The following is a 27539-nucleotide window of genomic DNA, read 5'->3' on the forward strand; positions in this document are numbered from 1 at the left end:
TACCAGATATACACGAAGAGGCACATTATAGTGCTTGTATGCTTCCAGATACACACGAAGAGGCACATTATAGTGCTTGTATGCTTCTAGCTAGAATCTTATTAAAAATGGGAGCATATGGATTGGTTCGAATCAATATGGAATTATTATCCCCACGCCCATTCTATTTTTTCACTTGATGACAATAGACATAATTCAAATAATCTATGCAGTGTTAGGTGAAAATGTGAGATTCCATCAGTTGAGGAGGAACCCGGGGAGGAGAACGAGAAGGATTATAGAGTGAAAATATGAGATCCCACATCAATTGGGTAGGAGAACGAACATCGATTGGGTAGGAGAACGAACATCAATTGGGTAGGAGAACGAACCTCTAGTTGAGGAGAAACAGTGTGAAGAATTATAAAGTGAAAATGTGAGATTTCGCATCAATTAGAGAGAAGAACGAAGGATTCTTTATAAGGGTGTAGAAACGTCTTCCTAACGAACGCATTTTGAGAGCCGCCTAAAAAGAAAAATTCAAAGAAGACAATATATGTTACACGTTTCTTATAAAAAAAAAAAAAAAANATATATTCCATTAGTGCAATGATAAAATTTCTGGAAAATCCTCAAGTTGCCATGCATTGAAGGCCGATAGAGCTCTCATTCGTTATATACAAAACAAACGCTACTAATAACATTTATCAAAATACACATAAGGAATCATCAACATATCCTTTTCCCTCCTGCGTTCACAAAACAAATATTAACTTATCACAACTTTTTAAGCATCCAATGAACGAACTTCCTGGAAATCTTTCAAAAAAAAAAAAAAANGCACATTGAAGATGATGCCTCTACTAAAATTCAGAAGTCGAATTCCCCAGTTGCCTGCCAAACAAACAAACCAAGCTTCCATGAAAACCGAATTCGGTTCATATCTATCTAACTTATAGTTTTGGAGGGGAAACTTCACCTTGTTGAAGAGAATGTCCTTGTTGTTAATGTGCATAATTCCATCCTTGAGTGTACATTTCCACCTACTCTTGGTACGAGTAACCTAGGACGTTGAAATTATGATATGGCAAGTATTAGGTGCGTTATATTCTAAAAATATGAACTATGTGTGTGTGTGCGCGTGCATAATGGCACGATGGATCCTGAAAGGCTCTAGCATATACTGCAACCGCGCCTACCAACCATGAAGTAAAGAAAGTACCTTATCAAACTGAGCTAAAACTAAATGCTGTGTGCTCACTTCCTCTCCCTGATCCACATCATCCAAATCGTCGTCATCGTCGTCTTCGTTCAATGAAGGCTCGTCATCCTCCTCCTCCTCCCCAACATCATCCTGGGTGACAACAGCAGGAGTGCCAGCTGGTGGATCTGTCAAGTAAACATAACAGGCCCATATTAAAATTAAAGAGATTTTTTGTTTCAGCTTTAAATCCTTTCACCTTTCATCCTTGTTCTACCTTCTTTCTTTTTTTTCCTTTCGAATGTTCGAATCTGATCCTTGAATCACGTAAGTTCAATCGCTTAATTTTGGTAACACATTACATGACAGATACCCAGCAAGCCCATAAGACATTACATATTCAAGGCAATGCAAAAAATTGAACGAGAATGGCCAAAACAAACTTATGAAAATTTAGAGACCAAGCCAAAGTACTTACACATGAAAATTAAAAACTAAAATTGAATTTAAACCTTTCCTTCAGGATTTTTCTCTAACGTTAATAAAATAAAATAAGATTTAATCCTTATGATAAAATAGTCACAACCATGAAGACATCCTTAACAACATTTACCATTAGGTGCTGGTGTATTTGCTATGTTGTAGTCTTCATTAAAGACACCCTGGTAGTTGTATATCTGCAGGGGATGTCAAAAATGTTATTTAAGTTTTACGGAAAGATGAAACACAAATCAAACTCAGTGTATGGAGAACAGAAGGAAAATCATTTACGTTAATTATGATATGAAGAATACAAAAATTAAACCCAACAAACGCAAAGGATGAACGCAACAAAAACCAGAAGAAGAATCAAGCAATTAGTTGCCACTATAAAGTGTTCTATTTGACCATAAACATTGAGCTAAAACTCAGCAAAACCATAGAAAATGTGCAGATCCAGGAACATCTCTCTGTCATCAAACATGGAAGAGTGTGGGTAATTCCAAAGTACTGAAAAGTACAGATCGATTGGGATTTAATCTATGAGTGCTATAATTTTGTTTCTTTACTTGATAACCAACTCGAGAGAACATTTATTAGCACCTTTAAGAAAAAGCAACAGAATTATTTGTTACTGTTTATTAGCTAAATACTTAAATAAGAATCTTAAAATTTATTCAAATTTCAACATTTATTAACTCCACCAGGCTTTGTAGTATCAAACAACAGATATATGACTGTGGAGATCCTTATAAGAAGACGTGGAACAGATGCCTAACTTATACAAAAAGATGAAGAAAGGGTAATCAAAAGACAATGGCAGACAAGTAACCTTTTGAAGAATAGGCACCTTGCAAAAATCAAAACAAGTAAAAAGAAGCTTAAGATGTATAAAATTGCTGTTAATATCATATAAATATTTCATTGCTTTAATGATAGACGATTCTATAACTTTAAGGGGAAGAGAGAGAGAGAGCTAACATTGGGTGTCGAAAGCACATCATCGTAAGGATCAGGTATCGGTCCATCAAGTTGAGGAATCTTGAATAATGATCTTTCAATATGTGTCGATGTTGCACTCTTTGCAGAAGTGATAACGCCAGGTCTCCCATCAGAAGCTTTGCATCCACTTATCTGTAAAAGCTTACCGTTAAGGAGCTTCAAAGACTGATCATACAAGCATAAGCATCATAAACTAAAACAATATTTAGTATGAGACTCGTTGAAATATATACACACATTAACTTTAAAATATATGTTACAATAAATTAACTTAAAAATATATGTTACAATAAATGTGTCCCTGTGCTTTCCTATTCTAGCTTCAGTTTTTTCTTTTTCTTTTTCTTTTTAAGTTTTCATGAATGTCTGCAAAAATTTCCTATAAAACAGACACCTAGGAGGAGACGCTTGACCCCTGGGCCAATTCAAATGGCAACAATAATTGTTCTACCCATAAATTAGATATGAATCAAATAACCATTTCTAGCTCAATCCTAATGCTGAACCATCCTTTGACTTACCTTCCTAGATTATCTTGTAGGCTCTCAGAGTTCTAACCACCCAAAAAAGAAATTGAGTTTTAAGAGAATATAAAGGTTAGAATTTATGGTCAAGAATATTACGAATCTAGAGTACTGAGTTTTTCAGATTCATCTCATAGATTAATAGCAACCTCCAATCCACACAGCAGAAGCAACCTGGTGAATAAAGGTAGTCAATCTGTTGGCTAGATAAGGCAGTAAGGTTTGTTAAGGGATGACTAGAAGTTTATCACAGAGCACCCCTACGTTGGGGAGAATAAGTAACTAAGAGAATTGTTGGCAATTGTTGAGGGCACTGGAAAAACAAAATAGGAATCACCCCAAGGGAAACTTGAAAAAAAATAGAAGACACTGATATTATTGTTACTGTTACTAAATCCGCAACTTGCACTCACCAAGATTGTGAACGGAAATTTGACCTCTCCTTTGTCTTTTAGGGATCTATCATCCTCTATTCAAGAGGAAAACGACGGGTATCATCGCCTTTCTTAGTTTTGTTGTATTCTAAGGAGAAGGGATGTTCACATTTGGACTCCTATTCCATTCGAAGGTTTGTCTCATATATCTTTTTTTCTTTGTTTGGTTGGTCCCTCTCCCTCCTGTGGTTATGTTTTGCTTCATTGTAGAAGGTGAAAATACCCAATAAGGTTAAGTTTTTTGTCTAGCAGGTTCTCCATGAAAGAGCTAACACCTTGAACCAGGTTTTGAGGAAGGTGCCCATTTTGTTTGGGTCGTTGTGTTGCATTCTTTGCAAGAGGACGATAGAGAAACTTGATCGTATTCTTTGGAGTTGTGATTTAGCTCGCACCGCTTGGAATTTTTTCTTGGAGGAGTTTTGTTTATCCTTGGCTAGACATAGGGTTGAAAAGGGATGATCAAGGTTCCTTCTCCACCCTCTCTTTCCTCAGAAGAGAATGCTCTTGAAGCGAACCAGGGTGTGTGTGATTTTGTAGGTGCTTTGGGGAAGAGGAATACCATAATTTTTAAAGGGCTTGAGAGGTCTCGTAGTGCGTTCGGGCCCTTGTTAGGTTCAACATCTCTCTTTGGGCTTCAGTAGTGAAGCATTTTTTAATTACTCTTTACCTCTTGCTTAACTTGAAAAAGAAAGAGAAAAAATAATAATAATAGAACTATGAACTGAAATTATGTGAAAGAAAATTGGCATACAAGTCCAAGGCTGAAAAGAATCTCCTAAAATACTGACAGGTAAGAAAACAAAACCTCAATCTCAAATACACTGTTGGCAGCATCTCCAGCTCCATCTTGCTGCGGTATAAACCCATTGGTCTGGTACTGGGAAGCAAAACCATCACGCTTTCGCTTCCCAGAGTTCATCATGAAAAAGTCCTGAGAATTGTTTCCCTAAGTTAAAATATCATACTGAAGTTTCGAGCCAATAGAGCATGGCAGCAAGGAGTAGAGTAATTCAAAATCGGAAGCAGATGAAATTCACAGTGGAGTTTTGGGGGTTCACATCAGGCAACAATCTTTTTCTGATGGAAGCATGAATCAAGAAAGAAGTTACCTGTGTAAGGGCTGGGTGAGGAACTCCCCTGTCTGCTTCATCACGCCCCTCCACATATGCTACAAAAATGAAATCAATAAAAATTACAACATAATAATTGGTGCCAAATTTTTTCACTATTTCAACACTAGACTCACCAATATTAACGTCTACAGGAGCTTTTTGACCCATCCAAGAGGGTGGTTGCTGAAAGAAGAATGTAACGTCTATCAAAACCCCAATTCACGGCATGTTCAACTATCAATAGCATACTTTAAAATATCGATGGTAAGAATCATAAAAATGCCATTCTTCAACTTAAAATCAGGTCAACGGCCACCAAGACTACATATAAACCCTTCCTTTTATCAAAGAAATAAAGGTGAAAAAAAATATGTAAATCATGACCGTATGGAGTGGGTAAACTGCAGGGAATGAGAAAGTGTAAGGATTAATTGTAGCATCAAAATCAAGCAGTAATTACCATAAATTGGGTTGGCCTTCCAGATCGGACATCAACATTACTAGCGCTACCTCCAGGAGTGGTAACAGCTGGAGAAGCATCAGTACCAGATGCAGAGTGGTCGCTGGGTCCAGTAGGAACATTATACATCGCGTTGTCAGCAGTTCCCGGTAAAGGGGTTTGAATTGGAGTTTGTAGTGGCGTCTACAATTACCAAAATCGCTTCGATTATTAATTATGAACTTCGGAAATCATTTAATAGAGAGGATAAGAGAAGTACTCACCGGCGGGAAGAGTAAATCAGCTGTAGGAGTTTCGTACTCTTCAGTCCCCTCATACGGAACATTGAGATCGTGAACCGGAGTTATTGGACCACCGGGTGTGGGCTTCGACGGTGCAGACCTCTCTATGGGACCGTTCACGGCACCCGCTTGCATCATTTTCGCCTCCCACATCTAAAAAGTTCCAACAAAGAAAACAATCAGCCCAACCACAGCTTAAATCAACTTCAAAACCTCAAAACCCTAGAATGAAATGGATCAAACTCAGAAAGTAATCACCGAAAAAATTCAATCGATTCCTTCAAATAGATAGAAATAGAAAACAAACATCCATTCACAATCGAAGCTAAGAGTATCAAGCAAGGAAGAATAACAAGATTTTCAAGATTGGAGATCAATAATTACTCCTTGAAGCTCCTTGAGAACGTCCTCTCCAGGACCATTATCAGTGAACTCGTCGCGAAGCTTGTTGACAACATCTTCAATGACATTGATGTAGATAGAGCTGGTCGAAATCGCCATAACGGATCCGCTTCGCCCTGTCTACCTCCGATTCCCTCCACTAGCGAAACCCAGAATCGAGTCTTCGAGAAAACTCAAGGAAGAAGAAGATCCATACAATCCGTATAAGCTTCTAGGATTTGTAGAGTTGTGTGAAGTAAAAGGGCAGAGGAGGCGATAAAGAGGGGCGACGGGACTAGAGAGAGAGAGAGAGAGAGAGAGAGAGAGAGCGCGGAGAGGGAAAGAAGGGTAAGAGAGAAAGGGAAAGAGGAGAAAGGCGGACAAGAAAAGGAGAATAAAGAGTGGAATATAAATAGGTTTGCATCCGATTATAATGCACGAATCCACGTGGCGAAATATGCTTGAGCCCCATTTTTTCCCGGTTTTTTTTCGGTCTGGCTGGCTCGATCCATGTCTGCAAAATATATATATATATATATGTAAATTAGGCTTCTTATAAATATTATTATTATATATATAACACATATATGATGGAAATATTCAAATTAATGTTAAATTTTGATCTTTATTTTTTGTTTGTAAATATTATATTAGATTTTTGTTTACATTATTTTAATAAAAAGTATATTATAAAGTGAGAATTATATATATAAAAAAAAAGTTTATTCAAAATAACAGTCTTAAAAAATAGAAATAAAAATTCATAAGGGAAATTTGATCCCATGCATTCTCTCCGAAAAATCTCTCCTTTAGTCTCCACAAAAATAAATGAGAAATTAGCAATATGAAAAATGAAATTTGAGAAGAGACAGATGGGAGAAGGTTTTCCATCCCTAAGATGCCATAAAAATCTCTAGAATCAACCGTAAAAAGAGAAAGCGTGATTTAAATTATAAGACCTTAATTTATAAAATGAGCTTTTTGGAAGTAGACCGATTTTTAGAAATGGAAATTTATTTTTTTATAATTTTTCAATTAAATATCTATTATCGACTAAAAAATTAGAATTTCAAACTTCTCGGGATAGGAATGGATAAACAAAAATGATAATTATATCTTCAATCTCCACCAACAAAGTCAATGTTGACATCTCTCTTGTTCTTATATCTTCAATCTCCACCAACAAAGTCAATGTTGACATCTCTCTTGTTCACTTCAATTTTATTGCGTTTGGTTTTTTTTTTTGTGTTTTTTATTTTATTTTAAGGATGTGGGGACGTGGGACTATTTGTGTACGGCTCGAATCCAATTCCCAGTCATGGATATCTGAGAAACCCGAAGGCGAAATAGAGACCAGATACTGACCAACATTGGTCAGGTCAATGTCTCTTCTCCAAATGGCTGTGATCATAAAGAACCAATTGTGAATAGTATGATATTGTCCACCTTATCTCAATTTATCAATTTTTCTCGATACTAAAATCAAATTTCTTAAATTGAATTAAATTTCATTTAAGAGCATAATTTCATATAACAACCAAGCCCACCACGAATAGATATTGTCTACCTTAATTCGTTACATATCATCGTTAACCTCACAGTTCTGAAACGCGTCTGTTAGAGAGACGTTTCCACACCCTTACAAGAAATATTTCACTCACCCCTTCCACCGACATAAAATCTCACATATTTTTTATTATCCACAAACAAAAATCACAACTTGAGTTCCTTATGAACCAATGAGCTAAATAGACAGTTCAGAACAGAGTATAAGAAGAAGACAGATACAAACAGCCACAATTTCAACATGTTACAAAGTTTTCTATATATGTATATATATATATATATATATATATATATATATATATATATGTATATGTATATATAACAGAAGCAACTAAGACCCAGATGTTCATATACTGTAATTCAAACAAAGGATAAAAACTCAGGAAGGAACCAGCAGAAGGATATCACCAAGAACAGAGAACAATAACAAATAAACACTCCGATCCTCCTCCAATTCCCTAATCTCCACCGCCTCCGCCACCTCCCTCACCGCCGTGGACATGAGTGCTGCCACCATCATCATCAACGGCATCCATGGTCACCGCCGTGACCGCAATGGCAGCCACAGCGGCGGCGCTGCCTGCTGCACTTGCATCACCTGTGTTTCCATTTCCACTACTATCACTACTAGAGGAATGCTTACCTTCTTTGGCACCAGATTTGCGGCGAGAAGGCTTTGATTTGGAAGATTTCTCCGATCCTCCATCAACTTTGTGGCTGTTCTTATGGCGAGGAATACAGAAACAGATCTTTGAGGACTCCATTGTTGAGCTTCCTTCCCTGCTTATGTCTTCCTCATGAGTTCCTTCATCCAACCTGTAGAAAGCTTTGGAAATAAGTGTCAATAAATATGTAAACATCCCTTTCCTTTTCCCTTCTTTACTCTGAAGTTGTTTGTAGGGGAAATTTTCCAATTGGTGCAATCCAGCTAGCTTAAGGGACACAATAATAGCTCTGAGAATAACTTTTGTGATTTGTCCTCATATTTTGATGATTGAGAGCTTGAAACGAGTGTAACTGTAACGGCCCAGATCCATCGCTAGCAGATATTGTCTTCTTTGGGCTTTCCCTTTCGGGCTTCCCCTCAAGGCTTTAAAACGCGTCTGATAGGGGAAGGTTTCCACACCCTTATAAATGGTGGTTTGTTCTCCTCCCCATCCAATGTGGAACATCACAATCCACCCCCCTCTTTCCTTCCTCCAATCGATATGGGACCGCCCCCAAATCCACCCCCCTTTAGGACCCAGCGTCCTTACTGGCACACCACCTCGTGTCTACCCCCCTTCGGGTCGTCCAGTGTCTGGCTCTGATACCATTTGTAACGGTCCAGGTCCACCGCTAGCAGATATGGTCCTCTTTGGGCTTTCCCTTTCGGGCTTCCCCTCAAGGCTTTAAAACGCGTCTGCTAGGGAAAGGTTTCCACACCCTTATAAATGGTGGTTTGTTCTCCTCCCCATCCAATGTGGAACATCACAATCCACCCCCCTCTTTCCTTCCTCCAATCGATATGGGACCGCCCCCAAATCCACCCCCCTTTAGGACCCAGCGTCCTTACTGGCACACCACCTCGTGTCTACCCCCCTTCGGGTCGTCCAGTGTCTGGCTCTGATACCATTTGTAACGGTCCAGGTCCACCGCTAGCAGATATGGTCCTCTTTGGGCTTTCCCTTTCGGGCTTCCCCTCAAGGCTTTAAAACGCGTCTGCTAGGGAAAGGTTTCCACACCCTTATAAATGGTGGTTTGTTTTCCTCCCCAATCAATGTGGGACATCACAATTGTTACTATAGCTGGGTGAGTTTCTGATCCATTTTTGTAACTTAGAGAATGTAGTAAGCATACTTCAAAAGAAAAGTAATATTGAATATTGAATCTACGATAATTTGATCCAGCCATGATCCAATAGAAAACTTGATTGTGCCTCCTATCAAATCTATCTATTGTTCATTTACTTGATCTTAAAGATTCAATTAGTTTTTAAGGCTATAAATCCTTGGAATAGAACCGTGTGAAACATTAAAAGAATGATCTACTGAATTCAATGAAAAAAGAAAGAGAAATATGAACGTACTTTAGCTGTGAGATCCCACATCGGTTGGAGAGAGGAACAAAACATTCTTTATATGTCAGTCGGAGAAGGGAACCAAGTATTTCTTATAAGGGTGTGGAAACCTCTCCATTGGAGAGGCATTTTAAAAACCTTGAGGGGAAACCCGAAAGGAAAAGCAGAAAGAGGACCATATCTGGTAGCGATGGGCTTGAGTTGCAACATATCCTTGAGAGAGCCAAAAGAGGACAATATGTGCGATGTGCTTGGGCTGCAACAGATCCTCCTGTGCTAATTTATCACACCATCAGTAATGCTAAGGAGGAGCAAAATGAAGGAAAAGGGGAAAAATAGTTAAAGAACATCTAGACTGCAAATTCTTGGGCAACAACTGCTGCATTTTTCTCCATGGCTACATCTTTGAGAGATTTAAACATGGTACAGTGTTCGTCTCCTAAAACATTTAGGTAATGTTGAAATCAGACTGAAATATCAAATTCTGAAGAATCCTGTCTATTATCTAAATTCTCTATTGTATGAAATCGGTCAGCAATTGCAACAATTGGCCATTAATCATTCATGCCGCATTTTCCCAACTATAGATGAATTTTATCAAAACAAGAGCCTAAGTAAAAATCCATAAGAAACTATTCAAGACGAAACCTAAGAATCAGTATCAGAATTTCAAGATACAAGAACATGGCCGAGAAAGTTAATAATACAAAAGAAGTTTCTAACTCCTAAACATCAAGCAAGCGGAAGGTTCGGCGTGGCGGGAAAGAAAAAAAACATGATCCTACCTCTGAGAATCGACTTCCGCTCTCTGATTTTCTAACGCCAGAAGTTTCTGTTCCAATGAAACCAAATTGCATCCACAACCAATAATCGCAACATTAATTCCATACGAATCAACAATAACAAACCATTTGATTTGGAGGCTGCGCTCAGATCTGGTCCGGAAGAAGCTTTGCTCAATCTCTCGGCCGCTCTCTTTTGCCGAATTTCACAAACACACTGAAGGCATTATGGTGCGCAAGAATGCGAACAAGCAAAAAGTTCTTAGCGTTCGTCGACCTAGAGATGCGTGGTGAGCGTCCATGGCAAATTACGAGAAATGAACAAGAAAACGCTCTCGATTTCAAATTCTTTATTATATAAATTTAAAGGAGGCTCATGATCAACAACGTCTGGGTGGTGTAGTTGGTTATCACGCTAGTCTCACACACTAGAGGTCCCCGGTTCGAACCCGGGCTCAGACAATCTTTTTTTTTTCTCATTTTCTTCCTCTGTTTTTCTTGGATCCCAATAAAAAATTATATTCGAATATAATACGGTTAATTACTAATTACTATTCTTTTAGATAAATAATTAAAGGATAATGACTTTATTATTAGTCAAATTGAAAGTTCAAATACCGACTTAAAAAATTAAATGACAGAATTGTTAAGATCGCACAACAACACACACTCGATCTAGATGAACACGATCGCACAACAACACACACTCGATCTAGATGAACACAAACAGAACTCTCGAAATTGTTAAAATCGCACAACAACATACTCGATCTAGATGAACACAAACAGAACTCTCGAAATTGTTAGGATCGCACAACAATACTCGATCTAGATGAACATAAAAGAACTCTAGCTAAAGGATTTGTATCGATGAGCGTGTATAAAAGAATATAGAATAGAAAATACATTTTCAGAACTCTCTCTATATATATATACCTTTACCGGATAATAGCTCGTATAGCTATTGACCAAACTATAAATATGCAGCCGAGTAGTACACGTAAACTTATAAACTTAATAACTTTACTTTTTGTTTTTCACTTATTTCCTCCACAAATTTTGGAGGATTATATTTGTTAAATTGCTTAAAAAAAAAAAAAAAAAAAAAAAAAAAATCAATGCTGTTTAGTACAAAATAATAAGGCAGCCAGTCACAAACACATAGAACTCAGTAATCCCAACTGTTTCATATCTGTTTAATTGCTAAGCCAACAAACGTAAGAATTTCTGAACAAGAGTTGCAGATGAAGAACAAATACGAATCAAATTCCTCAAGGGAATTGTTATATGAATGGGTTAGTAAAGGAATTAAGGAAGAAATTTGGAAACTGTTGAAAATAACTAACAGATCAATTATGAAAAAGGGGTAAGAGAAACCTTTGATGCGAATTATCAGTTCTGTCTTTCTGTATCTGCTCAAGAAGAACAGCAACCCTTTCTGTTCGAGTCCCCGGTAGTATCGGAAACGTCGATGGTGGTTCCTTGACTGGGACGGGCGACACTAGCAGCCGCGGCTTCCTTGGCTGCCAATGCCTTTTTGCTGATGATATGGTAGATCTCTGTCAAGATGGTTTGGAATGCCTTGTCGATATTAGTGGCATCCAAGGCTGATGTCTCGATGAAGGAAAGGCCTTCCTTCTCTGCCATGCTCTGCCCATCATCCTCTGAGACAGATCTAAGATGACTAAGGTCAGATTTGTTTCCAATCATCACAATCACGATGTTGGAGTCTGCATGATCTCTCAGCTCCCGTAGCCATCTTTGTACATTCTCGAACGTCGGTCTCTTTGTCAGATCGTAGACTAGGAGAGCGCCAACGGCTCCCCTATAATAAGCACTCGTAATCGCTCGGTATCGCTCCTGACCTGCTGTGTCCCAGATCTGTGCCTTGACTGTCTTCCCTTCTACCTGTATGTCAATAATATTGGCTCAAATCAGATGGCTAACATTTCAACTACTAAGAGTATGGAACTCTGAAATGGAAAATGCATCAGGCTGAATAATATTTGCCCAATTCAGTTATATCTTCAATGAGGGCAACCCTCCATCTCACTGGCCTTCCTTTCTTATAACAGAATTTTGGGTCTAGGACAAACAAGAAAAGGTGGGACTGGATTCAGAATGCTTGAATACAGGATAACTTTGGTTTCCCGCATCGGTTGGAGGGAAACGAAGCATTCCTTATAAGGGTGTGGAAACCTCTCCCTAGTAGACACGTTTTAGAACTGTGAGGCTGACGGCGATACGTAACGGTCCAAAACGGACAATATCTACTAGTGGTGGACTTTAGCTTTCGTATGAGACTGAGATCCCGCATCGATTTGGAGGGGAACGAAGCATTCCTTATAAGGGTGTGGAAACCTTTCCCTAGTAGACACATTTTAAAACCATGAGGCTGATGGCGATACGCAACGGTCCAAACCGGACAATATCTCCTAGTGGTGGACTTTAGCTATTACAGAGACCTCTATCTCCCACCTCCAGCTCCTTCAAAGATATCAGAATCTTTGCTCCATTAACTCATAGCCTTTCAGAAGAAAAAATGGCTATCTCTCAGCGAATATCTATTGGTTTGGCCATTATAGAATGGGCATACCCTAACTTCTCTATCTTTTAGTATAATAAACATGGGGTATGAGAATTTGAACATCCAATTTCAAAGAAAGAAGCATATGTCAATGTTGAATGTTGACAGCATACCAACTTTTCATAAGAAATCATGGTTTTAACTTTTCATAAGAGAACAATCCTTTAATAATACTTGCCATTATTGAAAACACTCTAAATTTTAAGAGCATGAACACTTGCAAAATTAGTGGAATACTATAAATTCGGGAAAAATAATTCTGCCAATTTCCTACTGCTTCAACTGCCCGCAACCATATTTTAGAATAATTGAGCACACATGGCTCCATCGTCTCACAGTCTTCCCTGGACACAGCTAAAAATCCTGATGGTTTGCTTGTTAGATGAGCAACATATTACTTATTTTCCATAAATCCAGCACCTATTCATTCAATTCTAAACGTTTTGTAGCCTCAAGCAATAAAACAGCTACTTCGAAGCTTTACTCAAACCCTACATACAACGAATCCACTGTACTTCAACGATTGAAAGTAAAAACCAAGGCGGAAGCTACCAGTTAGAAATCATCCGAACCTAAATTTTTGAAGTTCGTCGAGCACAAAAGGAAACTCATGCGATCAATCAGTAAATTGAAAAAATGATAACTAAACAACGCGCAAAATGAAAGGAAAAATCTCTGAGAGTTCAAACGATTGAGCTTCTACCTGGAGAGTCCTGGTCGAGAACTCAACACCAATGGTGGATTTGGACTCCAAGCAGAACTCATTTCTAGTAAATCTAGAAAGAATGTTGGACTTCCCGACGCCAGAATCCCCGATCAGAACAATCTTGAACAGATAGTCGTACTCGTGGTCCACCTTATGAGCCATAGCCGTCTCCGCCTCAAATTTATCGAACAAACCTAATCCAAAAGTAAAAAATTCAGCAATTCATAATCCAAAACGGAAAGAATCACAATCATCTACAGTAGCTGAAACGAAAACTTGAAGAAGCAATGAAATCCCCAAAATGGGAACGAAGAACTCAAACCTGATGGCGAAGAAATGGAGATAACGTCAGTGGATTGGTCCGTAGGAAAGAAGTTTGACTACGAAGACTGCGACGGAAGAATCGAAGGAAGAAAGAGGAGCGAATTAAGCAGAGAAATTTCAGGCAGAACAGGGAAGATCGATGGAGTTGTGGTCTGTGGCGAGAGCGAGCCAAAAAGGTGGTGAAGAAAATAAATAAATAAATAAATTTAATAAATACGGAAATTCTTTTTATTTTCGTATTTTTTAAAATTACTTAATAAAAATTTTAAGCTGAAATATTTAATATCTAAGTGGATTTATTAGACCTATAATTAAAAAATTATGAATTAATTATATAATTTTCATTATATTTAAGTTTTAAAAATGTTTAGTAAGTCATTCAAATTACGCGAGACGGACGTTTTACAAAATTAACCAATAATTAATTATGAAATTGAATTTATTTATTAGTTTATTTGAATTAAAAATTAAATAACATGTAAAAAAATAATTTATTTGTAGTAAAAAAATAATTAACTTCGGGGAAGAGATTAAAATTCTTTGTACTTCACGTTTTCTATGGTAAAAAAATGATTTATTTGTGGTAAAAAAACAATTTAAATACTAATTTTTATCACTTATTTATATTGTTATTGGAGATTAAAAAATAGGTTGGAAACGACGACGTGCTGCGGGGCTGGCGGAATCTTTGTGTTGTCGTGGGTGGAGGGGAGTTGAGATTTAGCGCTTAGGGCAGCCAGCGAATTTGGGCTGGCAGAGGCTCTGTGGGCCGTGGGCGTCGACGTTGAAGCGACGCCGTTTTGAATTTTATATTCAATTCACGCGCTGTCTGGTTACCAATAATCCCATTAAATTAGAGACAAAAAAAAAAAAAAAAAAAAAAAAAAAAAAANAATTTTCAATTTAATCCCTACATTTTTAAATTATTTACTAATATTTTAGCTAAATTTTATTAGATTTTTATGTTAAGAATTAATCACAAATATTTAATGTGCAAATTAGGCCTCGATTAATTTTTTAAATAAACTGAAATCATAGTGAATTTAATTAAAATTATAATTTGACTAATTTTTATTTTTCATTTATAAGTTTTTAAGGATTGTGAGAGTAAATGATTTAATGGGCCGGCCCAATAATATACGGCCCAACAATGTGTTTTTAGCTTCCACTCACAAAAGCAGACCCAATGTTTTAATATTTAAAATTATTTTAAAAAATTATAGATAACTTACTTTTACTTTTTAATAAAAAAAAAAAAAAAAAAAAAATGTTTTCCAATTAAAAAAAAAGGAAGAACGTTAAACAAGGAAGTGCGGGATGGGCTGTCGTGTCGGGTACTAAAAAAAACCTTTTTTCTTTTCATTAAAAAAGGGGGTTTTTTTATTTTTATATTTAAAGAAACAAAATATAATTTCCATTATTTTATCACATTTTTATTAGATAAATGGGGACGGGATTATATTCTTTATCCTCGTCTCCGCTCAATTCTCCGCCCACTTAATATAAATATATTTTAAATGATTTTTTAATTAATTTTGAGACTTTAATTATAATATTTAAATTAAAAACTAGCCGATAGATTATAATTATATTATATTATTAAAGTTTGAATTATTAGAAATTATCTTCGTAAAATAATATATATTTGGTTATGAAATATATAGATTTGTTATAAAGTAAATTTATAATTTTTTTTATAAAAATTATATTGAAAAATATAAAACTTAAAATAAAATAATTTTTTTGGTAGGTAGACACTAGACACCTCTAAGTATAGGATTTGCAGCAAGAGAAAATGACCGGTCAATTGGCGAATGATATCCCGCCACGTGGATCCCAAAGTATAGTGTCCAAATGCTACAATTCGTTAAATCATTCCATCACTTGAAAAAGAAATGTATCCGTTTTTAAGGACAACCGGAATCCTTTAAGAGCTTATAATAAAGTGATACATTATAAATTTTGGTTAATATTCTTTTAATTTTTTAAAAAATATTTAATATGACACGTCATTTTTAATTTTGTGTTTATATGTATACTTTTAAATTTTAAAATTTTAAAGGTTAAAATTGTAATTTAACTTAATTATTAATTTTTATTTTTTATTTTTGTAACTTAAAAACATTATTTGCACCCATATGTTTTTTTTTTTTTTAATTTATTTTCAAAACTAAATCAAAATTTTGAAACTAAAATAATAATAATAATAATAATTTTTTTTTTTTTTTTTTTTTTTTTTTAAAGAATATGAAAACAAACAAAATATAATAATTATACTTAAATTGAAACTTTTAAAACGATAATAATTAAATTGACTTTTAAAAGAATAATAATTGAATTGCTATTTTAAACTTAAATTTATAGATATAATTATAAATCATGAAGAAAAATAAAGTACAATTAAATTAAATAAGTTGTCAATTATCATATACTATGGTATTTATTTGATGGTGTTCTTAATATAAACCATATATAAGCTGGATCGAAACTTTATTATTGTGATTAAAACGTTGTAGCGTTGATAATGATAACATATAATAAAGAAAAATTAAAAAATAAAGGCATGTTATGGAAATGATATGATATAATGTAAGAATAATTAAATTTGGAAAAATAAAAGATATGGCAATTATAGCAGTGGGTTCGACATTTGGTTTAATCATAAACATAGGATTGCTTGGTGCATGGGATCTAGAAGGTTATCATGCTGTTTCAGCTTTATGCCAACTCACACCTATTTTCTTTTTATTTGAGATCACTTTTTATTATTTTTTATTTATTTTTTGGTTAAATTATCCAAATTCAAATATATATAATTTCATAATAAAATATAGATATAGTTCTCTTTTGACTTTCACCGTAGTAGCTAGAAGTAGATATTGTCGAGCTTTCCCTAGGTTTAAAAACGTGGTTAGTGTTCTTGCTGGCACACCGCCCAGTGTCTGGCTTAGGTTTTAAAATGTGGCTAATGTTATTACTGGCACACCGTCTAGGGTCTGGCTTAGGTTTTAAAACGTGGCCAGTGTCCTTGATGGCACACCGGTTTTAAAACGTGGCTAGTGTTCTTGTTGGTACACCGCCCAATGTCTGGCTTTGATACCATTTATAGCAGTCAAAACTCACTGCTAGCGGATATTGTCCTCTTTGAACTCTCCCTTATGGGCTTCCCTCAAGATTTTAAAACACATCTACTAGATAGAGATTTTCACACCGTTATAAATTAATGTTTCGTTCTCCTCTCCAACCGATGTGGGACCTCACAGTTAAAATTTGATTTTTTTTTTGATCGTTTAGCCAATTCACACCGAGAAGGTTTGATTTTTTTACTTAAAATAAAAGAGTTCATGATAATTGTCGTTGATATATGTTTATGTCAACGGGCTCGACTGTTGTTGAGTATTGAGAATCTAGAGCCTAAATTTTGGGCGTTAGGAGTCTTTTGTAGAATTAGGGTTTGGATGAATTTAGGTCAGGAGTATGCTTTTTTATCAAAAGTCCCTTTTCGTTGAATCCACCTGATCAACTCGACTAGCTCATGCATAGGGCTCACAGCCTACCGTATTTTTAAGGTTGTTATGAAAAGCTAGCATTTGGCAGTGATGCATTGTAATTGTGAATGTTCGATATCTGAGTTTCACGAAAGTTTGAATATTAATATAACACGTACCGTGGATAAGTAAGTTTGATTAGGTTACGCTGGATTGTGAATCATATTCAGGTCATTCGAGCCATCAGCTCAACCATCCCGAAATTTTTCTCAATCCAGCCCGTGTACACCCCTATTCAACCATTTATTTCAGTGAAACTCGTTATAGAATCGACCAGTGACAAGCAAGATGTAATATTTTGAAATAAAACAGATAAATTCTACATTTTTTCAAAATTGTACGGAACCCCTCAATAGAGCTAGACATTTAGGTCTTAATGCTCGTGGTCAAACAAAGGAGAGTGGTTGCTTGAATTTCTCGACCTATACCTATTATTTACATTCAAATATTCATATGGTTACACATAACATTGTTCATATTTATAAACTTTATAACATATTTATTATCACTTTATTTAAATTCTACAAAATAAGTTATTTTTGTTCAAAACTATTATTTATTATAAGAATTATTGATGCTAGAATATAATAATATGACCAAAACCATATAAAAAAAATAATGTGTGACATGATTATTAAATGCTATAAGGACCATTAGCAATAATTGGACATAATATACATATAATTATATAGTAGTGGTCAACATAAACGAGTGGGTTGCCTTGAATTTCTCAACCTATACCATAGCTTATATTCAATTTTCCCACTATTTAAAACATTATTATAATCTACAAACTCCAAATATTTAATGCTTCTAAAGGCTATATTAATTACTCTCTATAAATTAACTCGATTAATATTTTAAAATAAAAAAAAAATATAAATATGGGAAGAGTATAACGACCCATGCCCAAAATTCGGAGTTCAGATTCGGCACCTGATGGCCCCGACATTCTCCTACATCTCCTAGACGTGGTCACGTCGTTTCGACATGTTTTATTCACACTCACGTGCATCGTAGGAAAATTCTAAGGAGGTCACTTAATATAGAATTGTTTCAAACAAAACATGCTTGATCGAGCCACTAAAAATGAAAGTACACCTGTTGATATAGGACATCTCTTACTCGAATGTGGTCTCAGTTTATTTATATATCGCTATAAAATATAAAAATCGATAAAAATACTCATATTCTTGTATTTACCAATTAAAATTACATTATTTTATTTTTTATTTAAAAACCTAATATATTTGGAAAAAATAAAAATAATTTTCAAACACGGACAAAATAAAAAAAAAATGATATTATTATTTTTTTCTTTTTCCAAAATATAATTCAAATTTGTTTAATTAATTTTCTGTTTTTATTATTATTGTCATTTAGTCTGTTTTCAAAAATATCATAATTCAAACAAAAAAAAAAATCGAGATTTTAAATTTAAATTCTTTTGAAATTAATATATATTTGAAATAATTCGAAAGTAGAAGAGGCATATTCCAGAAGGTGGAAGTTATACGGTGTGAAACTCCTTACAATAGGATCGATCAAAGAGGAACCGCGTCAGCCTCCTGATAGATGCCACGTGTCATGATAAAAGATAATCGATTTAGCTAAAAACTTTTCACTTCTGGTGGGCCCCGCCAATTAAAAGCAGTTGTAAAAGTTAAAAAAATCCGATCGTCATTTATTAATGATTTTACACCATCATTAATTTTTTTTTTTTTGCAAAAAAATAAAAAATAATAAAAAAATTAAAAAATTAAAAAAGGCAAAAGAAAAAGGAACTTCCATGTTTTCTTGAAGTTAGATTTTTATATTGTTTCCCTTTCTGCCAATCCAATTATATATATATATATATATATATAAATAAAAAGAATCCAACATTAATTTTTTCCCTTAAATATCTTATTTTAATTCATAAAATTAAATAAATGTTAATGAAAATCCTTTTTAATTATTAAAAATGTTTAAACACTACGACAATACAATTAAAATACGAGGATTTTAAATTTTGAATTTAGGAAAAAAATATACTAATAATTAGAGATATAATTATGGATTTAAAATTATAATTTTTTTTAAAAACATAAAATATTGACTTTAAAATGATAATTAAATATTTAAATATTAATGGTAATAAATTCAGAATATTATTTGTATCCATTGATTGTGGATTTTTTTAAAAAAAGGAAAAAAAAAAATAAAAAAAAGGAGGGAATTTATGGGAAAGCGGGTAAATGAAAAAACGGAGAAAGTGGGACCCAGAACCATAACCCGAGGCTGTGCAGGCCTTACGAAACGACGTCATTTTCTTTGGAGCCGTCAGATGAAAACGATGCAAGCTCCTCTTTCATTTCGCTCTCACAGTGTATAATTACCTCACCACCGAGCCAGTTCTAGCCAGTAGCCAGTCTAGAAATCGAAGCCAAAACCTGCTCTCTCTCGATGAAATGAATCTTCTGGTTCTGGAGTGTTGTGCGTTCAGAAACTTTTTTTGCGAATATTCTCTCTGATTTTCCTCCGAGTTGTAGCTGAAAAGCAAAATCGAGACATTGGGATCCTCGGGAGATTCTTTCACCAACTCCGAAGTTTCGCACTCCGAGAGCTACTGCTTTGGTTTATCAAGGCGTGGAAAGGCTGGAGTAACGAGCACCGACACGCTTTTCTTCGTCTACGACCTGGTTTTGGTTACTTCAATGGCGTTTTCAGGTTGTGAGATTTGGTTTGGTGTGTAGTTTTGTATGAGTTGTTTGGTTCGATCTTGAAGAGATTTTTCCTGCTGCGAGTTGAAGGTTTGACCTATTCCTTTTGCATTTGATTTTTGTTTATATTCAATTGCGTTTAGAGAGAGGTTCGGAGTTCAATTCGTAATTTCTGAAATGTTTACATTCTTCTTAGTAGTTGGAGCTTCGGGGAGATGAGGAAATAAAAGAGGGGAATATGCTTCGAATTTGTTATTTTCAGTAATTTTCTGTTTTTTCTTCAATCATTCATGTGGAGAGCTATTGATAAACTGAGTATCTGCTCTGCCTTTTTTGGTAGCCGGGGACCTTTGTTCCTTCTGTTAGTTATGGCAACATCGCCGTAAGCGACCGAGACTGGTCAGCTTATCATCTTATCTTTAAGCCTCGAAATGTGTTTGAATGGACCACAGAATAGTTCGCTTTCATTTCGGATTTCTGGTCTGTCTTTGTCCATATAGTGTCAGCTGTTCTCTTGCGTCTAATTTCGTTGTTACGTTCTGGAAGGATAGGAAGTTTCTTTAGGTTTTACTCTAGTCCAGATTATACCATGGTTTTTGAAAATGGGCTTCTTAGATAAAACATAACAAACGAGCGCTAGTTTGTTGTGCTATTCTATAACACTCTTGATATATCTATGCGAATTCCTTTCCAGAAACTACTTTTAATACTTTATTTGGAATTATGTATTGTAAAATGATCATATGCAGTATTCTTATTATCTATTTTCATCTAATATTGAAGGCTTGGAATATTTCCTTGTAATGAGCTATATCCAAAGCAAGTAGGAGCATTGCAAATACAACTGGACCTTACTGAACCTATATGGTCTCATGGAACGGTTAGAAACTGACAGATATTTGGATGATCAACGATCCTTGGGTACCTCTGGGCGAGTTTCATTGTGCCATACTAACGAAAGTTTAAAGCTGCACGAGAAGTTTAGAAACGAAAGGCATAGCTTTACATATGGTGAGGTCCATGATAATCCTCATAAGACTTTCAGAAATCATCAGAAGGATGAAATTTCAGGAAAGATAACCAAGAAGGATGAAATTGTGAGATACATGTCGAATTTACCTTGCTATCTAGAACGTGGTGAACGCCTCCCGGAGAAAGTTCTTAGTGTGGGGGTTCTTGATTGGGGGCGTCTAGAAAAATGGCAGTATGGCCACAAACAAATATCAACCAGAAGAAGCTGGAATCCACCAGTCAGAAGTAATGGATCTTCATCCTATTCATCTGATAGCTCGTCTCCCCATTTTGGCAAAGATCACATCTCTCCTAGTCAAAGATTACATCGGCCTTCACTCCATTCTCACCTGTTAGCTTCTCCTCATTCTCAATTTGTTAAATCCTTCGGAGAAAGTGATGAAAAATGTCAAGATCTTGACACGTTAAATGTCCAAAGCAAGCCCATAAAAAGAAACCAGCATTCATGTAAAACAAATCGGGAAGTAAAGATTGAGCAGACAGAGAAAACAGGTCCAAAGACTGAAGTTCTCCAAGAATGTAAAACTCTGCCAGGTGTGCTGAATTACGAGGTTGCATCTTCTCAATATGGGGAGCTTAATCGAGTAGATAAGTCTCGTGCACAAATAGATTCTGCAGATGGGCATGCTGTGCTGGAAAAACATGAAGCAATTGTCCCTTTGCCCAGCAACTTAGTGAAAAAGAATGATACATATGTCTGTGAGCTTTCAGATTCTACACTCTTATTAAGTCAAAGGACCAAAGAAGCAAGTCAGATAAGCTCAATGAAGAGGTCTATAGTGAGTTTTTCTGCAGAGCTCAACTCTGATATCCCAAACGCGAGCAATACACCTTGTGAAGCTGATGGAGATCAGATTCTGCTGAAGCACAATTGTCCTATAAATGCATCCAGTAATTCTCGCACTGTTTCCAGGTCAGCTGGAGCAGGACATAGTCCATCTCAAGCTAGAATATCAGAAGCAAAAACATCAGTTGTTGCACCTTTAAATTCAACGGTCAAGTTAGCGTCTATTGGATTGGATCTGAAAGCAAGCACAGTTTCTGTTAACAAATCCAGAAGCTCTTCACCCTTTAGTCGATTAAACATTGGCATGGGTAGGAGACGTAAAAGTTCAAGTTCCGTGGGGAATTCATGCGACAGTGATCAAGGTTCAGCACGCGTATCTGTCCAATCTGTATCTGAGAATGCGATGCCTTCAGCTTGTTTGAATGAGTTGAGGAATGATAAACCCAGCAACACAGGCAGAGCTAGTTCCAGCCCTCTCAGAAGGTTGTTGGATCCTTTACTAAAGCCAAAGGCTGCAGTATATCATCATGCTGTAGAACCCGTAGAGAAAGATTTGCCTCACACGCCTGATAAAACATATAATCGACAATCTGAATCATCAACAATACAATCAAGGAAACATAAGTTAGACATGAGCAGATGCAGGAAAATCAGTGTCAGCGATTCATCTCTCGACAAGAAGCACGGACCTTCTGTAGTTCATGCCCTTCTGCAAGTTGCATTTAAAAATGGGTTGCCTTTGTTCACTTTTGCGGTTGACAATGTCTCCAACATTCTTGCAGCGACGGTGAAGAGCTCTAGAAAAGGGACAGTTAGCCATATTTTTACCTTCTTCATTGTTCAGGAAGTTAAAAGAAAGACTGGAAGTTGGATAAATCAAGGTAGCAAGGGGAAAGGTCGTGATTATGTCTCCAATGTCATTGCACAAATGAACGTTTCTGATTCAGCGATTCCCCGGTTTACCAGACCAGATGTGCCTTCTACCAGAGAGTTTGTCCTGTTTTCTGTGGATTTGAGACAGGCAGATCAGCAGACCTCAGATTTCCTACCAAATGAAGAGCTAGCTGCTATAATTGTTAAATTTCCCCTAAAAATCAAGGAAGGCACTGCTACCGATGAAGTTAAAATAAATGCTTACAACAACTTGACTAAGGGTGAATCCAGAGAATGTAATCCTCGTTCCAAGGGCAGTGAGCCCTTTATCACTACCACAGTTTTACTCCCAAGTGGTATCCATAGCCTCCCGAGTAAAGGTGGACCTTCATCGCTAATAGAGCGATGGAATTCTGGTGGATCATGCGACTGTGGGGGCTGGGATTTAGGTTGTAAACTCAGGGTTTATACCAATCAGAATCAAACACTCGAGAAATCAAGTTCATCGCAACCGTCTCCAATAACAGATCAGTTTAAGCTTTTCCCTCAGGTATGAATGTTTGTTTTCTCCAATCTAATTCGAAAGCTTGTTATTATGGTCATTGCATTGTATTTAGTTTGATCTTTTTGATCCTTTGCTCACTTGCAGGACGGAGTACCCGAAAACCATTGCGTCTTGAATCTGGCTACTTTCAAAGATACGATATACTCAGTTGAGTTCGATTCTTCTTTGTCGCTTCTGCAAGCGTTCTCCATTTGTCTGGCAATGATAGACTGTAAGAACTCATGCGAACTTTCAGAAACAAGTATCTTATTTGAAGCAAAGACTTCTGAAGAATCAAAGTTAATACACAATGATGGATTGTGGAATCCTAATCTTGCTGAAAGAGAGGATCCTGCAGAACACATAACTTGTCCGCCACTTTCTCCTTTTGGAAGGGTCTAGCTGGAAATCTGAACTTCCTTAGACGTGTAAATGATATCAGGTATACATTTCCAGGCCCGGCAATCTCATTTTACTATTGTTGATCGGGCTTCACAGTAGATCCAGAACCTGAAGAGCCTTTTCTTTTTAGATCTCTGTTCATTAGTGGTCAATCTATACATAGATCCTAAGGTCTTCGTAGCTTTTAATTTTTTCTTTTTGTTGACAATAGAGGAAAAATATAGTATGTACCTTTAAGGGAAGCAATCAATATCCATCTAAGTGTGCATATCCATGAGTGGAATGTATAAAGTTCTTGCTACCTCATTGCATACTTTAATTCCTCCCTTTTTTTTTTAAAGCTTGACATGATTAGTACGAGTGAAATATAAACGATGNTCCACCTTACATCAATATCTCGACCCTTACCACCTATTGTTAGTTTTTGATAGTCTCTTTTGAAGTAGATACTAGAATGTCAAGTATGGCTTGTAATAATCTATCTTTTGGGGCATACAATGATTCTTTCACCCCTAACCTATCGTTAATCGAGAACAGTATCTAGATTCTTTGGTTAACATGAAGAAACCAAGATTATTGTTCTAATACTATGAAGAACAATGATTTTTCCCATTGTGTTGTTGCAACACATTTTCATCTAGGATAAAATTTAAGCTTTTGGCTTGCAAAACTTGTTCTTGGACAAACCTTTCCAGAACGTCCTTTAGGCCAGTTGAGTTAATTTGACGATGACAATGACTCGAAGGTTCGGTAACTTGTGAACCTAAGTTTCTTTGGATGATAGAAGATCTTACCATTTAGCTAGCCTTATGCATGACAAGTTCTCAATTATTTTATGCTCATTTCCTTTTCAAGTTATGGCATGCTTCCTTTCAAAATATGTTACTATCATCCCCCAATGTTCTCTCATCATGTTCATTACCACACACCACGTTCCGTCCTTATCTCAAACAAAATTAGATGAAAATGTGTGGGTGAGACTGAGAGTGTGATGTATTATGTTGTCAAATAGAGAACTACAGAACTTTTGATATTCATCTTTTTCGTCCCTAATCTTTGTATGGAGTCCTCAATTTTTTCCCTATATTTTAAATAGCGAATGAAGGAGGCTGCATGTGTCATGTGGGCAGCTAGGTCTAGCATAGGCCCACGATGATACTCTGTTTAATGGTCTTTCTTGTCTGAAATGCCCCACTTGAGTTTTACTCTCTGATCGTCATGCCTTTTAGCTTCTTTTTTAGGCACATTCCCTTTTCATTGAAGTTTGAAGGTGAAAATTTGCACAACCCACCAGTTACATCACATTACTATTCTTGGGTTTCTTCCAGTACCAGTTCCAAATCTTTCTTCTGTCATGCTCTTAAGGGATCAGGACGTAGTTTGACTTACCATTCTAATATATCTATATTTGTGTTTTGTAGAGTTGAAGTTTGAATTTGTTTACCTCTCATTGTAATAGTCGAATTGCTAGCCGATATTATTCTCTTTGGATTTTTTCTTTAGGGTTTCCCCTCAAGATTTTTAAAATTCGTTTGCTAGAGAGAGGTTTCCACACCCTTATAAAAAATGTTTCGTTCTCCTCTTCAATCGATGTGGGATCTCGCAATCCACCCTCTTCAGGGCCCAGCGTCCTCGCTGGCACACCGCCCAGTGTCCATCCCCTTCGGGCCTCAACATCCTCCATTGCTTAATGTCTGACTTTAATGCCATTTGTAATCACCTAATCTCACTAGCAGATATTGTCCTCTTTTGGACTTTCCTTCAAGGTTTTTAAAATATGTCTGTTAGGGAGAGATTTCCACACCCTTATAAAGAATGTTTCGTTTTCCTCTCCAACTGATGTGGGATCTCATATGAATTGTGGGGGAACCGAGTTATATAAACTCATTTACATACGGTAACATGCATTTAGTTTGTTAGTTTAAGAGTTTGTGATATATTTGTAGGTTCATAAGTTTTAGAACCTTGGATCATATAAATTCAATGAGCAGAAAAGTTACTCATCTTGACTATCTCATAATAACTGTTTTTAATCTGTATGCTCTCTAATAACCATAGAATATAATTATGTGTCCCTCTCTTCTCCTAAATGTCTATTCTTGCATATACGTTCTTATCACGAGCAAGAAACAAAGAGAAAAAGAAAAGGCACACAGGTATTCATCTGATCTCTAACTTGTGAAATTGTTGTACTTGATAGGGTGTTCCCTATGCTGACTAATTTTTACAGCTTTGACAGAAAACGTGGTACATTGATGGTGAAGAACAAGGAAGCAGCTCAGCTAAGCTAATCTTAGCTCGAAATTCAAACCCCTTTTTGGAGTGTATAATGTTGGTAAGTGGGCAAGCAGAGTATGATCTCCATTCTCTCTTCTGCTATGGTTTTATTTAATGTTTGCCTTCTAAAGTTGGAGCCTTCCCTTGCCTTCTTTTTACCCATTTCCCCATGTGGGCTTCATCATTTCCCCCCTTTCCCTTGTGCTTGTTGTTGCAGCCAATGATAGCAAAGGCATAGGCATAGAGGCCAAATGCTGCTAGTGCAGTAGCCTTCAATAAATCAGTCAAATTTTATGTGTCTTTTGTTTGTGATAATGATTAATTCCAGATGTTACTTTCTTTTGTAGGGAACAGTTCTTATTTTCTAGATTACTGTTGGCTTTGCCCACAACTGAATCTGCCTTGATTCTCCAAAGAAATTGATTCTTATTTCTACTTGGGAGACATGTTTGCCAATATCGTGGTATCATTCATTAAATAATCTCACACGGTATGGATGGTATATGTAACGACCCAGATCCACCGCTAGCAGATATTGTCATCTTTAGGATTTTCCTTTCGGGCTTCCCCTCAAAGTTTTAAAACACGTCTGTTAGGGAAATGTTTTCACCCCTTATAAATGGAGGCTTGTTCTCCTCCCCAACCACACCCTTATAAGGAATGATTCGTTTTCCTCTCCAACCGATGTAGGATTGCAATCCACTCCCCTTGAGTGCCTGCATCCTCGTTGGCACATCATCCAATGCCTGGCTCTGTTACTATTTGTGACAATCTAAGTCCGCTGCTAGTAGATATTGTTCGTTTTGACCCATTATGTATCACCTTCAGCTTCACGGTTTTTAAATGCGTCTCTTAGAAAGAGATTCACATCTTTATAGGTAATGTTTCGTTCTCCTCTCCAACCGATGTGTGATCTCACAAATAGTGACTCCTAAGACTGGCCTAAGCTTGAACCATACTCGATATAAGCTTGGTTCATGGTCAAAATTTGTTCGGACATGCTCGATTGGACAATATTTGAATTGATTGGTCCGGTCGATACATAACAAGGATATTTAAATTTTTTATTCTCATCTTTTTATTCTCATCTTTAATTAATAAAAAGTGTAAGAATATATATATATACATAAAAACTTCTTAAAAATAAACATAATAATACCCTCCATTTGTAACACTTTTAAAATTAGATTAAATAGGAAATATAAATCTCATAAAGTTCAATAGAATTTAGATTAAAAAAAAAAAAACTATTTTTAAAAATAAAATAATTTAATGAGTTGACTCAAATTCAACCCAAAATAAGACTATAGGTTAGGTCATGGATTATTTATTGCAAGTTGAATAAGATGAAGTGACCATAATTTTCACCCAAAATTTTAAAATATTTACTAAAGAAAATTAATGGTAATGAGCGGTAAAATTAAGATTACCCTTGGAATGAGCGGTAAAATTAAGTATTTTTCATAATTTAACGTTCAACTAAATGAAAAAAAAAA

The 27539-nt window shown here is 36.0% G+C and overlaps 3 protein-coding genes, 2 long non-coding RNA genes and 1 other non-coding gene across 8 annotated transcripts; 3 read left to right on the forward strand and 3 right to left on the reverse strand.

The window, feature by feature from the left end:
- Positions 1 to 597: 597 nt before the first annotated feature.
- On the reverse strand, positions 598 to 6309 carry LOC111777368 (transcription initiation factor IIA subunit 1-like). Of its 2 annotated transcripts, XM_023656920.1 has the most exons (12): positions 5858 to 6309; positions 5456 to 5626; positions 5193 to 5375; positions 4867 to 4915; positions 4730 to 4788; positions 4426 to 4551; positions 2642 to 2827; positions 1794 to 1857; positions 1202 to 1368; positions 959 to 1042; positions 824 to 873; positions 598 to 728 (listed from the first exon to the last, which is right to left on the reverse strand). In XM_023656920.1, exons 1-11 carry the CDS (start codon positions 5972 to 5974, stop codon positions 850 to 852), a joined length of 1230 nt encoding a protein of 409 aa, XP_023512688.1. In that variant the 5' UTR covers positions 5975 to 6309; the 3' UTR covers positions 598 to 728; positions 824 to 849. The 2 variants fall into 2 exon arrangements, with proteins under 2 accessions (XP_023512688.1, XP_023512689.1); XM_023656921.1 differs by lacking the exon at positions 598 to 728 and having other exon boundaries at positions 807 to 873; positions 2642 to 2794; positions 5858 to 6304.
- Positions 6310 to 9122: 2813 nt separating this feature from the next.
- Positions 9123 to 10557, reverse strand: LOC111777527. The gene is made up of 3 exons (XR_002812397.1): positions 10388 to 10557; positions 10265 to 10311; positions 9123 to 9918 (listed from the first exon to the last, which is right to left on the reverse strand). It is a non-coding gene; the product is annotated as an uncharacterized LOC111777527 (long non-coding RNA).
- Positions 10558 to 10649: 92 nt separating this feature from the next.
- Positions 10650 to 10723, forward strand: TRNAV-CAC. Its single transcript has one exon. It is a non-coding gene; the product is annotated as a tRNA-Val (tRNA).
- A 702-nt stretch (positions 10724 to 11425) lies between these two features.
- On the reverse strand, positions 11426 to 14031 carry LOC111776936 (ras-related protein Rab11C-like). Its single transcript, XM_023656355.1, has 3 exons — positions 13877 to 14031; positions 13552 to 13748; positions 11426 to 12169 (listed from the first exon to the last, which is right to left on the reverse strand). The coding sequence occupies exons 2-3, from the start codon at positions 13714 to 13716 to the stop codon at positions 11678 to 11680; spliced, it is 657 nt and encodes a 218-aa protein (XP_023512123.1). The 5' UTR covers positions 13717 to 13748; positions 13877 to 14031; the 3' UTR covers positions 11426 to 11677.
- A 5708-nt stretch (positions 14032 to 19739) lies between these two features.
- On the forward strand, positions 19740 to 24095 carry LOC111777495. Its single transcript, XM_023657134.1, has 3 exons — positions 19740 to 20218; positions 20912 to 23370; positions 23470 to 24095. The coding sequence occupies exons 2-3, from the start codon at positions 21001 to 21003 to the stop codon at positions 23764 to 23766; spliced, it is 2667 nt and encodes an 888-aa protein (XP_023512902.1). The 5' UTR covers positions 19740 to 20218; positions 20912 to 21000; the 3' UTR covers positions 23767 to 24095.
- Positions 24096 to 25351: 1256 nt separating this feature from the next.
- Positions 25352 to 27110, forward strand: LOC111777640. Of its 2 annotated transcripts, XR_002812407.1 has the most exons (3): positions 25352 to 25922; positions 25997 to 26101; positions 26391 to 27110. It is a non-coding gene; the product is annotated as an uncharacterized LOC111777640 (long non-coding RNA). The 2 variants fall into 2 exon arrangements; XR_002812406.1 differs by having other exon boundaries at positions 25352 to 26101.
- Positions 27111 to 27539: the final 429 nt, after the last annotated feature.

Source organism: Cucurbita pepo, chromosome LG16 (genome assembly GCF_002806865.2).
Source record: "Cucurbita pepo subsp. pepo cultivar mu-cu-16 chromosome LG16, ASM280686v2, whole genome shotgun sequence".
Taxonomy (NCBI): domain Eukaryota; kingdom Viridiplantae; phylum Streptophyta; class Magnoliopsida; order Cucurbitales; family Cucurbitaceae; genus Cucurbita; species Cucurbita pepo.